This window comes from Polyodon spathula, chromosome 21, assembly GCF_017654505.1.
Source record: "Polyodon spathula isolate WHYD16114869_AA chromosome 21, ASM1765450v1, whole genome shotgun sequence".
In the NCBI taxonomy this organism is placed as follows: domain Eukaryota; kingdom Metazoa; phylum Chordata; class Actinopteri; order Acipenseriformes; family Polyodontidae; genus Polyodon; species Polyodon spathula.
Window position 1 is genome coordinate 23,264,275 of NC_054554.1, and position 17,470 is coordinate 23,281,744.

General features: G+C 37.5%; 1 protein-coding gene across 1 annotated transcript in view; it reads left to right on the top strand.

The window, feature by feature from the left end:
• The window catches only part of LOC121296591 (dynein heavy chain 9, axonemal-like), a 117,402-nt gene that overhangs the window by 13,021 nt on the left and 86,911 nt on the right, over positions 1-17,470 (top strand). Inside the window, exons 13-27 of the mRNA XM_041222301.1 lie at positions 1-57; positions 2,916-3,157; positions 5,012-5,147; positions 5,417-5,613; positions 6,455-6,879; positions 7,594-7,816; positions 8,324-8,490; positions 9,348-10,218; positions 10,392-10,522; positions 10,696-10,822; positions 11,550-11,702; positions 12,292-12,417; positions 13,211-13,450; positions 13,896-14,056; positions 15,998-16,154. The exon at positions 1-57 is cut by the window's left edge and continues 199 nt beyond it. Coding sequence (XP_041078235.1) covers positions 1-57; positions 2,916-3,157; positions 5,012-5,147; positions 5,417-5,613; positions 6,455-6,879; positions 7,594-7,816; positions 8,324-8,490; positions 9,348-10,218; positions 10,392-10,522; positions 10,696-10,822; positions 11,550-11,702; positions 12,292-12,417; positions 13,211-13,450; positions 13,896-14,056; positions 15,998-16,154 — 3,413 coding nt within the window. The remainder of the gene's footprint in view (positions 58-2,915; positions 3,158-5,011; positions 5,148-5,416; positions 5,614-6,454; positions 6,880-7,593; positions 7,817-8,323; positions 8,491-9,347; positions 10,219-10,391; positions 10,523-10,695; positions 10,823-11,549; positions 11,703-12,291; positions 12,418-13,210; positions 13,451-13,895; positions 14,057-15,997; positions 16,155-17,470) is intronic.

Here is a 17,470-nt window from a genome sequence, read left to right on the forward strand (position 1 = left end):
AAGACATAGATACGCAGCTCAAAGAGGCAGAGGAGACGCTTAACTGGAAGAACGAAGGTGAGAGTCAAGGAATGTTGTTTTTGGATTGGGTGATTTGATTTTCCTTGAGTGTTGTCTTCTTTGTAGTCTATCACAAGGAACCTTTTTGGATGCCAAGTCTACATTATAGGTACATTAAAAGTCAAGACAGGACTGCTTCATGGTAACATACAGAAGGGATACTGGGAGATATCTTAATGCTTATTAAACATAACTCTAGAAAGCATAGCTGTGACAAATCTCTTTTTGAAATGAGTGTCTTTGCTGATTACTGCTGTGAAACCAGATCTAAACAAGCATTAAACATATTTTTCAAACAATCATCTATCATTTTTATAAGAGCCTTTTAAGAAACTGAGGTTTGATTTGATCAACCTACACCACAGCCCTAAGGATAGATGATACAATATACGATGATTCCTGAGTGATGTAAAATACCCCACTAAAATCCAGCTGTGGTTTATCCTGATTGGGTGACAAACGTCACCAGGAAACCATTGTATTTAATAAGTTGCTCTAAAATGTTGACAGTGTTCCGTTGCACTTTAAAGGTTTTAGACACAGAGAACATTGATTTTTTTTAACACCCAGGCCTTCCTCCGAGAGGCTTCAAAACCAATTATGACCTGGCTCTAAGCAACAGTCACATTCATTTTAACAGGGTGAAGATCCACTATGCTGCTTTTTGCTTTTGCTTTGCTTAAGTGAAATAGACCTTGTTATTTTCCCTGGTTTACATTAAATTCAATATTGCTCAAAATCTCATATACACTGTAAAACACAACTTGATGGCTTGCACATCAAATAATTCCCCAAAGAGTACTTTGCTATAAAACCTAGCATATCGAAATTTTAAAAGCTGCATTGTTATTTAACTTTATTTTTTTTAATTTTTTTTAAGGAATCTCAGGGGCTAGATGTACTAAAGTGTGCACCTGTCACAATAGTTGCAAACGAGTCAGAAGTCGAGGGTGAAATACTAATGTGCAATGCTGTTAGTGACTTCTTAGGAAATGCTTTGCGACAGCAGTTTTTTTTTTTGCGGTTCAACCTTAGAGGAATATGTAATTGTGGATGTTCCTGCTTAAATTCGCAGAAAAGGAGTAGAGATAATGCAAATGAGGTTTCTCAAATATTATAATGTGAAGTACTAAAGCTGCCGACAATTGGAGAGGGGTATTGCTGCAGAACAAAGGCTCCCACAATGTAGCTTCTGCAGTGTAGCTCACACAAGGTAGTGCTCAATGCGCAACTCGTAATAGACATCATCATTATATGCTACAGCCCGATCACATGATAACGGTGATAAATGTAGGTATTAAACAAAGTCTATTTCTCAGTAACCTAATCCTAAAGTTCGTGGGGTATTATGGTCACATGGTAGGTTTGCTGAGGGTCAATGAAGCATTACGTAAATTACAAGTTGCACATGCAGCGCTCCCCTGTGTGAGCCTTCGTTCTGCAGCTATGTATTCTTGGACAATTGTGACACTTACAATTGCATCAATTTGTTAAGAACTTTTTAAAGCATGTTTTAAACAGTCGCAATTGTTGCTGGCATTTCCAGTCTGCTTTTTCTCGTGTGTTGCGAGTTGTGCTCAATGAATTTTTCAGACGAACTCCCAAGTAGTACATCTCATTGTGATTTCTGGTTTCCACAATGTGTTGGGAACACATGTGCCATTAACCCCTCCAGATCATTCTGAGCATCTTATAGGACTGTGTGTTAATTGTCTAGGCTATTAAGTTGATACATAATAATATAATAATAATAATAATAATAATAATAATAATAATAATAATAATAATAATAATAATAAAACAACAAAAAAAATACACAATCATTAGTTTAAATTTAAAATATTATTTTATTCTCATTGTACAGTGCAGCAGCATGATTTATTTTGTGTTACTGGTAGGCTAAAGTAAAAAGAAAGTGCGCTAGGTATTAATTAGATTTTATACTGTATAGGCCTACTGTACAGATTTATATAATCTGCAAAATGTAATGTGTAGTCTACGCAAAACACATTTGTGTTATTTCAGCAAAGTGAATTACTTTTAAAATGCATTGAGTACTATAGATCTATGTGTGTGTGATTTTATTGTATTGTCTTTAAACCCGACATCTCCTTAGTCGGACAAACATGTCCAGTTTAGCGAGGGGCTTTTTAGCTTTTTAGGGGTGAATGTTGGGGCCCCACTATAGAATCTGATGGGATTAAACTGCCTTTAATTTTATTTTTATATATATTATTATATAAAATAATAGTATTAAAATAGTTAAAATGAAGACTGAACAGAATGCATTGTACAGATGATGTTTACATTTAACAAACAATGTTATTGTGATTCTTACCCCCTGGCATGTATAGAAGTTATCCAATAGGAACCTTCTGCTGCAGCAAACCACAACTCAGCTCCCACTGTTTGTATGAACAATCTTGCAGGACTCTCACGGTGTATAATGCTATAGATCTCGCTAAGAAGATGCAACAAATATTTAAATTAGCATATTGCGGCTCTTTTCATGAACATATTTTCTCTTAATACATACAACAAAATGTGTACTTTGCGAATTGTCGCAACGAAAATGCAAATTACGGTATGTTTGCGCTGCGACTGGCCCATCTTAGTACATCTATCCCTAGGTGTCTTACACATTGTTAACATTACAGGTCCCTCTTTTGTTGTGATATGTGTGTGTATTTTCCTTTGGTTCCAATGGGTGAAGAAAATACACATGTTAAAGTCAGTTAAACAATGACATTCTCTGCTGGAAAGAACACTAATTTAGGGTTTGTGTTTGCTCAGATGACACCAGTCCTTACTGTATGTTAGTTATTAACTGTGACTCTCTCTGTTTAATATTGAAGGTGTCTGGGATTATATCCAGGCAGTACGGGATGCTGTCCATGATCTTGAAAGAAGGTTACAAAAAACAAAAGACAATGTGGAGGAGATGCAGAACATCATGAAGACCTGGGTGACTCCGATCTTCGAGAGAAAGGAAGGGAAGAAAGACTCCCTCCTCAATCTGGACGACAGACCAGAGAGACTGGAGAAGCGTTACAGCGCTATCAAAGAATCTGGGAACAAAATCCACACTCTCCTAAAGGTACAGTGACAGATACAATGTGTGTGTTTGCCGAGCAACCAATCAGGTTCCAAGTTGAGATGTTGTTATGCAATGGTAGGTGCGCTCAGAACTCAGAGTGTTATTGTCCCCAGTGGTAGTTTTATTAAGTGCTGTCTTTTTTAGCTTGGGAAACTAAACTCTTAAAGTGGTCAATCAGCATGCACATACTTATGTTTACATAAAACTGCATACATTTGGAAACAATATTCTACATTACAACCACCACAGAATTCCATACACTTGTCATTCTGAAAAAGAGACAAACGATCAAATAAGCGTGGAGTCTGCTGTTGCCTCCCTCCAATAGGATGATCTTCTAGGACAGGCTTGACGCAAGTAATCTTTATCCAAATTATCAAGTCCTGGTTTATTCTGTAATACAGTCAACGAGGTGCAAAAGCAGGAGGCAAGGATGAAGTGAGTGAAGGCAGTTTCCCAGGCCAAGCAGGGAGAATGGACGAAATGGGAGATCGTGGAACAATGCAAGATCGGCTGGCGAGATCTATGGACAATGGAACAGAGCAGGATCAGTTACTTCATCAGGTCAACATATGATGTGATTCCATCACCATAGAACCTTAATCTATGGGTAGGAGAGGAACTTGGTGTCCTCTGTGTTTATCGGCAGGTACATTAAGACACATTTTGACAGGATGTAAGGTGGGTTTAAGCCAAGGGTGATTTACTTGGCATTATGAGCAGGTGCTGCGATGTTTGGCCTTAGCATTGGAAGACAAGCGCAGCATGACCAACAGGTTGCCACCAATGCCAGCAATATATGACACAAGAAGAACAAGATTCCTCCGTCCAGGGGAGCAACCTCCAAGAAAAGGTATTAAAACTTGTCTAGGACAACTGGAAAATGCTATAGACTGGAAAATGCTGGTAGATGGACAATGGCTCAACTAGCTGCTGAAGCGAAACAGTGAGGATGGAGAGTCCAGGTTTAGACAGTAGAGGTGGGTTATCGAGGATTTGTGGCACACTGCACAACCTGGTTTCTCAGAGATCGGATTCAGTGGTCAAGAGTTGCAACGCAATAGTGAAGAACTTATTTGCAGCAGAAAGGAGCAGCAGCTGACTCTGGTTTAAACAAAAAGATTCTGGTTGGAGACCTGAAGCACTGTAAAAAAAAACAAAAAACAAAAAACAAAAATGATATAAAGGAAGGTAAGTAAGCAGGGCTTAGCTGAGGGAAGGACGGAGGGAGTGATGCTGGGATGCCAGAATCATTGTTGAGCCCTCTTAAGGTGTTGTGGGCTAGTCGACGAAACACTTAGGATGGAAGGTGCCCACTTGAAGACCCCAGAGAAGTAACTTACTCAGCTCAGTCCGAACGGTTGTCATGCTGATGCACTAGGGAGGCTGCACTGTGGTTGATCCCTGGAGCCAGCATTACACTTCAGCCATCAACACCAGGCAGAAGGAAATCTACATCACCAGATGGAAGAAAACGCAGATGGATTGTATTAGTTTACAGTAAAATAAGCTATGTCTTAGTTGGTGCTTATCTTGGCGAGAGCTGAGTCCAAGATCAGCATGAAGTTTTAACACCTACTCTCATGTAATGGAAATCATAGATCCACTATTACAGCACTTCAAATCATGTGAACACTGGGCACATCCAAGCTCTCACTTAATGGAGCATCACATACAACAGATGTATAAAGGAACCTGGGGGAGAGATCTGTTGCAGTTTTTTCTGTTATTTCCACACTTTAAATTAATGAAAATACACAATTGAGCCGCAATTTAAATGTATACTGCATGGTGTGTTGCAGTTGTTCATTGTACTTTTCGATTTGATGCTGATTCTTTTGCCTTTTTTTTCAGGAAAATCTAGAGCTTTTAAAAGCGGATCCAAACTCAGACATATGGAAAGCTTATGTAGATTACCTTGATGAAATGGTAATTGATGGGTTCTTCAGCAGCATTGAATGTTCACTTAAATTCCTCTTGGATAACACAGGTAAGATGAGCACGCTAAAAAGTCATACTTCAACTTCTAAAAGAAAATACCCCTTATAACGTGTAATGCCCCTATAGAATATTAATTTATTACCCTGAATAAACACGTAGAACCATTCATAGCTCACAATATTAAACACAGTTCTTTTTGCATATACTGTATATATACTGTGTGTGTGTGTATATGTATGTATATGTATGTATATGTATGTATATGTATGTATATATATATTATATTATAGTACACATGACTTTTCTGTTTGTCTTCAGATCCAAAGAGTGGCTCAGCTCCTTTGTTTGAAGCACAGTTGGATCTCCATGTCCCAGATATGGTGTTCAAGCCTTCCCTCGAGCTGGGGGCCAGCGATGGCTTTTACGACCTTGTGGAAGGCATCATTAACGATATCTACAGAATGTCTTCTCTGGTACAGAGGCTTGCAGAGCACAGCAATTTGCCACATTATCAGGTAGGTTTACACAGGTTCATTACCCTGATATACCACTCTGCTTAAGCAGTCCTTTGCATTACAGATCGATGTACATGTCTTTGGAAACACAATTGTGTTGTGGAAATTGCTGCCTAAGTACTGTAGTTAGAATATTATGTTAATCAAAGTAAATTTTTGAATGAAGAAATATGAGCCTTTTTTACTGTATTTTATACTTGGGGTATTTGTTTCGAGTAATTAAAATATGAATACCTGAAAATGATTTCTATTCAACATGGATTCCAGTATGTTGGATTCATAACAAAAATATATATATAGATCATTGGTAACCAATCGATAAAACAAATGATTTTACAATATACACAAGAGCTTATCGGCTCAATAAGGATCCCCTCCTTAAACTTCAACATTTTACGTTAGGAAGTCGGATAGCAAACTAAAAAGTGAAACCTTTTTTAACTGTTGCATGCAGACTATAAGCTCTGCTTTATTGGTCTGTCACCTTACCATTTAGATAAACACATTTGAATATACTTAAGTAAACATGAATATGTTATACCGGGCAGAATCGATTTCAGGTCATCATTTTTTGTTGTGTTTTTATTGGTAGTCTGAAATCAGGCATACAGTTTATAACTAGATACCCTGTCCTATAATTAATATACAGACTTCATGTTGCTATATGAACCATTAAGCTTTGCAACTGGTAATAAATTACGGCTGGAATTTTTAGTATGTGTGAAAAGGATGATTACCTGTTTTTAGCCCTCAAGCTTTTTATAAAAATAAATACTAGATCTAAAAAATTGAAGACTAGGTATTGATTATTATAATAACGGGAATATATTTGGTTTCCTAGGCAGACATGGAAGACATGGCAGACCTTGCAGACATGCGTCAGTTTCTGATGGAGTGCGTTCAGCACGTCATGTCCAAATGCTGTGACTACAGGAACTCCTTTGACCATTACTCCTACCTCTATGTAGATGATAGAAAGGAGTTCATGCGGCAGTTTTTGCTGTATGGGCACGTTCTTACCAGTGAAGAGATAGAGGCCCATGCTGAAGATGGGGTCCCTGAGACTCCTCCCTCATTAGATCAGTTCAAAGAACAGGTCGACTCCTACGAGAAGATCTACGATGAAGTCAACAGTTTGGAGCCCATCACTGTGTTTGATGGATGGATGAAAATAGATGGCCGGCCCTTTAAATGTTCCCTTCTGAACATCATTAAGAAATGGAGCCTTATGTTCAAGCAGCACCTCATTGAGCATGTAACAAACAGGTAATAAGACCATATTCTATATATATATAATATATATATATATATATATATATATATATATATATATATATATATATATATATATATATACTGTTTTTAAGGGGATCGTGTAAACATTTCCTTTAATCATGAGTGCTAAAACTTGAATTATCCCTGGTAATTGGGATAAATTAAAGCTGTATATATGCCAAACCATTGAGTATCCATATACTATAGACATCACTATGGCATACATCCATCATCTGTCACCACCAATGACTTTACCACAGTAACTTCAGTACATTTGCCTTAAACAACCTGACATTTGGTGGAAAGCCAGATACAACCAAAGTCCACAACCATCTTTAAAAGCAGTTGGGGCTGAAGAAAGAGGCCATCTAAATTGCAAAAACAAACTTGATGAGGAACATGAGCATTTTAGAATAAACTTCAGTGTTCAAACTGTGAAGATAGGTGTTGTCAATCGATGACTTGAGCTATTAAAGGCTATATTTGAGTAACTGCTTATTAAAATTATATAAAACTGCAAAACCATTTATTGTGACATGCTGTGTATCTTGCTCCTGGTGATCTACTTTTCCATGGCATTGGCAACTGTAATGTGTCTATAACCTTTCAGGGTTTAGCTGTATCTTCATTACTTACATACTTGTTACATTATGTGCCTATCTCAGGTCTGTCCTAATCCATTTTATTCAAACATGTTTCCCTTAGCTTATCAGATCTTGAGGAGTTTATCAAAGTGGGTGAAAGAGGACTTGGTAATAAGGTAGCAGAAGGGGATTATAGTGGTCTGGTGGAGGTCATGGGTCATTTAATGGCTGTGAAAGAGAGGCAGAACAACACAGATGAGATGTTCGAGCCACTGAAACAAACGATAGAGTTGCTCAAGACATACGAACAAGAGTTACCAGAAGCAGTTTACCAACAACTGGAGGTACTGTAAACATTTGTTACCCTAGTAACATGTTTGGGGTGGGGATATCATGAGTTTGCTTTGAGTCATGCAGGTAAAAAATGGACAAGCTGAGTCCCACATATGTGTTAGTTTAAGAATTTCCTAATGCTATAAGATATTATGTTCATGAGGTATGGATCTTTAATAACCAAAACTTTGAGAGCATACACTGCATTCTGGGAACAATTTATTACATTCATGTATCAGCATCAACGCCCGTATTGTGCAAGAATTTTAGTATGGAGGAGTTATTTTTATGTAACTAGATGCATTTCCTTTCACGTTATGAAATACAAAATTATAACCAACAAAATGTAATACATTGCTTATTTGAGGCTGCATTGCAAACACACTATGCAACACAGCCATATTATATATTTTTCAGTCTGTTTGCATATTTGTTAAATTTGACCTTTGACTACCTTCTTTCTAAGTTTAGTAAAACTACTTGAGATTTACAGGAAGACTTTTTTTATATATATGTAGGAGCTGCCAGAGAAATGGAACAATGTGAAGAAGCAGGCAATCATAGTGAAGCAGCAGGTAGCTCCACTACAGGCAAATGAAGTGACCACCCTCCGAAGAAAGTGTGCAACCTTCGATGTCGAGCAGCATAAATTCAGAGAACTGTTCCGCAAGGATGCACCGTTCAGGTAAAAAAGAAGCACAAAATCACCCAATGATATTTTGGATTTTTGGCAAATTTTTTATGTTGCATTTTTTGTGTTTCTATCAGTTTGTAGTTTTTAAAACACAGCTAATTGAGGTGTTGGTAGTTTCAAATGTGTAACTGCAACAAAGAAAAGTAAGTTCGGCACGCAAGTTCATAACCCCTCAGCTCCAAGCTACTTGAAGCACATCTTTTCACTTTTTACTCTAGATCTAACCCCAGACTATACAAAATTGAAGAATAGTGCCAGTTGGGTTAGGACTGTATGCTACTTTAGCCTCACCAAAGTGGCCATAAGCAATGCTCGAATGCAAATGCAACTTCAAAAATCCAAAATACCAACAATTCTAATTTCAGAGGGGGTTAATGACCAGTGGGGGGACTTGAAACCAAACGTGTTTCATAGAATTTGGAAGAGTAGTCCCAAAGGTTCTTACAGCAACAGTAACATTTTAGGACCTGCATCCCCTACAGGGTAAAGGGTTGGGCTGAAGTTTGAATAAAACTTGTTACTTACCCCTCATCTGGCAACTTGCCAAAAGTGAGTTAGGTGCTCCTGTTTTGTTTTTTTTGTTTTTTTTCTGAAAAGCCCTGTTCGTTACGAGTCGAACGAGGTGCTACACATGTTGGGAGATTTTTCTGGTCAGGGTCACTTTTTTCACTTTAGGTTGACCTTTGCCAGGTCATGGCTCAAAGAGTAAATAACAATAAAAAAAAATATTGGCATTTCTGATCTCAGCAGGCCCGAAAACCCCTAGGTGAATATTTCTAGCAATATCTGAAACGGTCAAACAACAAAATATCCCTTTTCTGGTTGTATTATGGCTGGTTTTCTTCTAGGTTTGACAGCGTAAACCCATACAAGATGCTGGATACTGCCAATAAACAGATATCTGAGAAGGAGTTGGAAATGTCTGGCATAATTGAGTCATCTGGATTGTTTGAAGTTAACATCCCAGACTACAAACAACTGAAGCAGTGCAGAAAGGAAGTGTTCCTCCTGAAGGAACTCTGGGATATGATCACGCTGGTTGACTCCAGCATGAATGACTGGAAGACCACGCGGTGGCGGGAGATCAACGTGGAGAACATGGATTTAGAGTGCAAGAGGTTTTCCAAAGACATCCGAGGCTTAGATAAAGAATCGAGAGCATGGGATGCCTTTGCTGGGCTGGACAACACTGTTAAGAACATACTGACATCACTGCGGGCTGTGGCTGAACTTCAAAACCCAGCCATCAGGGAAAGACATTGGCACCAGTTGATGCAAGCCACAGGTGTCAAGTTTACAATGGATGAGGACACCACCTTGGCTGACCTCCTGCAGCTGAATCTACACAACTTTGAGGATGAAGTCAGAGGGATTGTTGACAAGGCAGTGAAGGAAATGGGGATGGAGAAGGTACTGAAAGAGCTGAACACCACTTGGAGCAGCATGGAGTTCCAGTACGATCCTCACCCAAGGACCAAGGTTCCTCTGCTTCGGTCAGATGAGGAGCTCATAGAAACCTTGGAAGATAACCAGGTCCAGCTTCAGAACCTCATGACCTCCAAGTACATTGCCTTTTTCCTGGAGGAGGTATCCAGTTGGCAACAGAAGCTCTCCACTGCTGACTCTGTCATTTTCATCTGGTTTGAGGTACAGCGCACCTGGTCCCACCTCGAGAGCATCTTCATTGGCTCTGAAGATATCCGATCACAGTTACCTGAGGTACGGCATTTCAATATATAAAAGTATGACTGTTTCAACCAAATACTGTAATTTTGGGTCACTGGAGGCATTCCTACAACGTAATTGACCAGTAATGACAAAGTTAACCCCCTCGTCATTTTACTCTAATTGTTCATTAAATAAAAATAAAAAAAATGTTGATTCTCTAACAGGATTCCAAACGATTTGAAGGTATTGATTCTGACTTCAACGAGCTTGCAAATGATGCCAATAAAACTCCTAATGTTGTACAAGCTACCAACAAACCTGGGCTGTATGAAAAACTAGAAGACATTCAAAAGAGGTGGGTAGCATTGCTTTTATGATTTAGTCCAGCATTCATTATTTTTGTGATTAGAGTAACAATGCCCTACAGCAGTAGCAGTAGCATAGTTATTGCTCCTTTTAAAAATATTAAGGTTTACAATTAGTAGTAAACTTATATCAGGTGTAACTAACTCTCTTACCCCTATGCAGATTGGCTCTCTGTGAGAAGGCCCTAGCTGAGTACCTCGACACCAAGAGACTGGCATTTCCCAGGTTTTACTTCATCTCGTCTGCAGATTTGCTGGACATTTTATCTAACGGAACAAACCCTCAACAGGTTATTGATCCTTTTCCGTCAGGAATATTAATGTGTTAGGAATTATTACACCTGCGTCAAAATAAAGATAAGAAGTGAATGTTGTACCTATAATCAGATAGTTAGTAAAATAAATGAGTCATTTAAATGTAATGTACATCTATATACTTCCCAGTTACTACAGATAATATTCCTAGTTTTAGTTAATCAGGATGCTGAACAGACACTCACTTTTACCGATTCTTATTTTTGCAGTAGTGAAGTATTATCACACTGTGTTTTTATCCTTTAGAGGGCAGTAGTTCTTTTTTCAGCCCCCTGTCCTGAAGATTCATACTGATCAGAACACCAGACACTAACATGACTGCAGTGATGCATTTGTTTTTCAAACAATATTATACATTTTCATTCCCCTGTAGTTGCAGAGCATTATAAATAGATTAGTGCTGGATATCCCTCTTCCAGTGGCATTTTGTCAATGCAATATAGGCACACCGCAAAATAACAAAATCTGTGAAAAAACTAAATCTAAAATTACTAAGACTGCACTTTATCATAGTTGTGTAACATAAAAAAATTTAAAAAAAAAAAAAAACGCTGTAGGCTCTAAGAATTCTTTTAGTTCATTATTGTACATATTTTTATTCAGATAGATCACTGAGATCCAGAATCATGTTTCTACTAATAGTGGTAGTCACATTAATGAGCATACTGGATTTGAGAAACTGAATCCCTTTTTACTGCACAGGTTCAGCGACATCTTTCCAAGCTGTTTGACAATACAGCAAAGATGAAGTTTGACACAGACTCTGAAGGTAACCCTACTAAAATGGGTCTGGGGATGTACAGTAAGGAGGATGAATATGTCACTTTCAATGAGCCATGCAACTGCAGTGGGCAGGTACTGTATGTTCTCCTAAAATGTGTCCCTTTTTGATTTATTTATTTATTTAATATTTATATCAAATATAAGACTGAAAATTGAGGTGTCGGAGATATATAATCAATATTTAATCTTGGATACATCTGATTTCATTGAGCAAATATGGAATATTCTTATCATAAGGAACAGAGTTTTCTATCTTGAGTAGCTTAGTATGGCAGTATTTATTTCAAGTAATTTGTAGAGTGTCCATACAAGTTGTGTGAAAAGTCTTAAGTTGGAGGAAGTAGCTCAGTACATATCCTGGAAGTATGTTGCTCATCCATAAAACACAGTGTAATTTTAACTGGAAAAGGCTGAAAGGGTACTTTAATAGACCATGTGTTGTATCCTTGTATTTTGAAGTCCTTTCAATTGACTGGCACTTGTATTTTATCTGAAAGACAAGATTCCATGTTAATTTTACAAAAAAAAAAAAAAAACTTTAGCGTGCTTAAAATTATATTACAGAGCTATTTGCTTCTAGTTTTGTAAAACTAACAATGTCTTATTTTCTGTAAGCTGTGTCAGTTTTTTAAATGCTCTTTTTGTTTTATTTTGTTGTCAGGTTGAGACGTGGCTGAACAGAGTGCTGGATACCATGAGGTCAACTGTCCGTCACGAGATGACTGAAGCTGTTGTGGCTTATGAGGAGAAACCCAGGGAGCAGTGGCTTTTTGATTACCCAGCTCAGGTAAATCGCAGCTACATTGTAATGGCTGTAAAGGAGACTGTGACTGAGAATCATTGCCCTGCTGTGCTACAGCCAGTCACTGCTCAGCACCACTGCAGAAGAAGAGTCCCTGACCAGAGTAAATTATTCAGCAATGGCAACCAAATTGATTGCACAATTATAAGGTTTATTATATATATTCGTGTGAGCTTAACTTGCAGCCTACAGCACTCAGTATTCCCGGGTGGTCTCCCATCCAAGTACTAACCAAGCCCAACATTGCTTTGCTTACGCATTGCATGGTAAGTTCGATTTGAAGAGCTTTTTGCCGTCAGAGACGTTGCCCAGGGGTCACTACAAGGAAGTAGCTCTTCTTGACCCCCACAAGGTTTATTAATGTTCTAATTAAGATTCTCTGTCAGCTCAGAACTAAACAATAACAACTATTTACAAAAGCTTCGTTTTGTAAATAGACGTATCTATAATTTCAATGGTTCAGGGAATCAAAGATATGCGGTGTTGGTCCTACTGGCTCACCTAGTAAAAGTGCTTGGAGTCAGTCGAGTTAATGTGGTTCATATCCTATTTGCGCCAAGATGCTGCATTGGTCTTTGTGCTCTGGCATTCTTCCATTTGGGAGAGTAGTTCCTAAAAATGAAGCTCTTTATTGCATTTGGCAGAGCAGTCTCAGGTAGACAAGGAATTACTTGCAAGTCAGCTTGCAAGTCTTCTGCCTAAACTGACACAAATGATATTTTTTTCCATTTCAGTCAGTCGATTTTATTTAGAAACTTGCTTAACTCTGCATCCGTAGGTGGCCCTAACATGCACCCAAATCTGGTGGACAACAGAGGTTGGCATTTCCTTTGCCAGGCTCGAAGAAGGCTATGAGAATGCCATGAAGGAATATTATAAGAAGCAAGTGACCCAGCTGAACACACTCATCACCATGCTGATTGGGCAGCTCTCTTCAGGAGACAGGCAGAAGATCATGACCATCTGCACCATTGATGTCCACGCTAGAGATGTGGTGGCTAAGATGATTTCTCAGAAGGTATGCTAATTTGTTATGGGCAGATGGAACCCTTGCAATGAAATGCCTTTTGCATGTCATATCCCCATTATAACAACTGCACTTAGAACTCGGTGTTGCCTTGCATAGATAAAATATAAATATTTTCTTCACAGTTAATTTCTAATAGAGCTGGCATACTGTGCATTATATGTCTCAACATTAATTAATTAATGTTAATTAGATAGCAATTCATAATGCATTTTAGGGCAAAGTTTGCAGGAGTTTATTTGTCCACATTGTTCTGTAAAAGGAGACAACCACACTAAATAATATGAGTAAAAGTTGGATTGCCATATGAGGGTTACTGTTTGCAAAAACCTTGTTGCTAATTGTTAGTATGTGCATTAAACACTTTTGTAAGTGTGACCAAGAAATTATGCAGTAAGACATCAGCTTTATAATAGTGGTGTTCTTTTTTTAACAGGTGGAAAATTCACAGGCCTTTGTGTGGCTGTCTCAGCTTAGACACCGCTGGGATGATGACAAAAAGCACTGTTTGGCAAACATTTGTGATGCCCAGTTCTTCTACTCCTATGAGTATCTGGGGAACACGCCTCGCTTGGTAATCACACCACTGACAGACAGGTGGGTTGCTGACAATGTGTAAGATATCTCAATATTCAAAACTGTAAACTAATCAAGAGCCAGTGCTTGTATTTATGTATATCATTGTCAGTGATGTGTTCATCAAATCCAAATAACAATTGCTCCGCATCTGGCCAATTTAATATATAATATAATAATATATTCAAATTATCTGTCAAGTATTTTCCATGTATGAATATTTTAAAACTCAATGCATTTTTAACGTTGAACGCATTGGTAAAAGGTTGCCTCTGAAAAGTTATACATCATTTTATTCACAATTTTCAGTTAAGAGAACAGGTATTGTGTGTTAAATTAAGTGACTATAACCACCAGTGGTATAAAATAAATTCGCATATAGGTCTACCTTTTAAAAATGTAAAATAAATGCATTCACCTTCCCTCTGGGTTTCACAATAAAATAACTTTGAGGTAAAATAGGTTATTTTTTATATGAATATTTGATTATTTTGTTAAATGCCATCTACACCCCAAGGCTACTGACAATTCAATTACTAGTATCCAGTTTTGGATAATATTTCTATAGATTAGGTCTATTATGTATTTTTATAATTAAAATAATCATTTTAGCTCACGTTCCTTGCCGAGTATGACACACTGAAATTGTATAAAAACAGCAGGGTACACAATTCCATTTATAAATTATGTTCAGAAACACATTTAGTTTTTTTACAACAGAGTCACATTTACTTGCCAAAGATTTACCCCCATTATTACATTTTTAGCAATTGTGTGAATCCAGTCATTTTAAAAACTCCCTAGTATTCAACAGTGAAACACAGTATAAGAATATTCTTTCTCTTCGCACTTATGAACACTGTCATACTATAATTTGATGACTGTACTCTAGTTTTAATAAAAAAATTATTAAATTATATTATAAAAAAAAAAGTTTTCATAAAAAAATTAAGCTGACAAATGTTTAAAAAACACTTTATATACAAGAAAGGTATACCTCCAATACAATTGTATAAGCACCAGATTTAAACGGACTTTGGACAAGGCCTCAGTACAGCTCAGTGCATGCGTTTGTATCAGAAAGAATGTATATCCATGGAGTCGATTCGAAAGAGATGAAAAAACTGACAAAACTTTACAATGTCTGGTATTTATACTTTTGTAAACAATTGTTGACTCCACTCCCATTTGTCTTACTTCTGTCCAATGATAGGGGTTTCCACTCTATCATTGCACATTCCCTCTGCGGGGGAAAAGGGGGTGGGGGGGGGGAAAAGGGGGGGCATACCATCATGTTGTACCTGCAGCAGGGCACATCCGTAGGTCTTATCTTTCAGTTCCCTTCCCCCATCTCACACTATCTCTGCTAATTTCCTGCCTTTTGGCGTTTAGCTCATACACCCATCTGACTTTGAGTCGTATTAGGCTATGCAAGACTGCACATAGTTGGTTTTTCTGATGGGAAATGAAAGAACTCAAAGCTTACACAATACTGTATAGAAACTTAATATAAAAGCATATTAAAGCAACTGAATTATTAAGCACATTAAAAAGACTATAAAAACACATTCACACACAATTTAAACATAATGATTAAAAACAACTTAACTATAAAAGACATACATCTAGATAATGTAAAACTTATAATAATAACATAATTAATACCTCATGAGGAAAGCTGTCACTACAGTTTGGTCACTATAGTTTGTGTCCTGCAGGACTACTGAGTATAAGCTGGCCATTGGCTATGCCTATTAACATAATAATTAAAGTTCTACCATGAACCTGGTGGACTGCAGTGTACATGACAACAATCTTTAGCCCACATACGTTGTTAGTCATGTGGAACTGGTAACTTTACTGGTAAACTATAAAATACATTAGATGTAGACAGGCGTGTGGCGCTAAATTATATCCGTAACTAATATAAAGCTCGTTATGGTTTAATTTCTTTGATACAAGGTGTTACATTACTTTGACCCAGTCACTGCATCTGACAATGAGTGGAGCTCCAGCAGGTCCTGCAGGAACAGGCAAGACTGAAACCACGAAGGATCTCGGGAGAGCGCTCGGAATCATGGTCTACGTCTTCAACTGCTCTGAGCAGATGGACTACAAGGTACTGTACTGAGTTTCTGGTTTATCTACAACTGTAAAAACACTTGATCACAGCATACATAGCAAAACTAAAAGTATTTTACAATATCTGTGATGTTGAAAGAGTTACTTTTAGAGCATAGTTATAATATTTCTTTGAATCATCTTTACTTCCCTTTTCAGTTTCAATTCTCAAAAGGATATTTGGTATTTTCATTTTGATAATGTCCCTGTTTTATTTATTGTTTAAATATAGTATTTTTTACTTTTCATTAAGTAAATAAACAGTGTAGTTGTACATGTGCAATTACGAGAGCTTTATTCGTGGTCTTTAACATTTATTTTTCGATGGCAAAAAAAATATTATCAGCTTTGTAAACCTGCATTGTCCTGAAATGAAAAGTGAAATATCATCAACATTTTGTCAGAAGGTGCTTATGATTTACTATGATTGGTTAGGAGAAAACATTTTGCAATTTTAGGGACACTTTTTTCTTCCAGGGACCATATGTACAGGTAGTAAGTCAAATTTCACAGAGGGTGTCAGTCATGCCTACTGAAATTTATTAACAGTGCAACGCTCCATCTGCTTACAGAAAGCAAATTAGTCAAACTCTGATAGATTCATTATCACCCTCCCAAATGTATGGCCCTTTACTTATTTTTTTAGCTGTATTCTTTGCAGAGGTAAATGTGCTTCTCGATATCAGAGGTTGTCAAACTCTTTCTTACTGGGACCCTCTGTGTAGGGACTTGGCTCTGCTATGACCACCCTAATATAACCCCCTATTCATATATTGTACATATACATCTGTACCTGTATACAGGATTTTCTGATGGACTTTCATACAGTAACACAACCATTACACAACAATTCCTTGCAGGTATACTGAACAAAATAAAAAGAAACTGAGGTGATCAGCTAGTGCTGTGGCTGTCGTCGTGAATCCAGTTCTGTTATTTTAACAGGGATATGATAACTCCAACTCCAGGCTCCTGATCATTTACAATATATACTTGAGTTCTGAAACGTAGGCCTGGATGCGGGTCTAGTGTGGGTTTATAACCCTGCAGTTAAGCACTCGCTTATGCTGTGATAACCTCGCAACAGAAATATCACACACATTGTGAAGGATTTGAAAGTGAGACCACAAGTATTGGTATTGGCTGTGGCAGGTGAAGCATTCTGGATCTTTTTAACAATGTGCAATGATGTGAAATATATTAAAACTCTGAACTTTTGAAAACTCTGCCAGTTTTTAGATGTCATACCTGAAAAAAATAACACATCCGATTATAAAACTAGCTCTATAGCAGCTAATGGTTTTGGTGCCATAG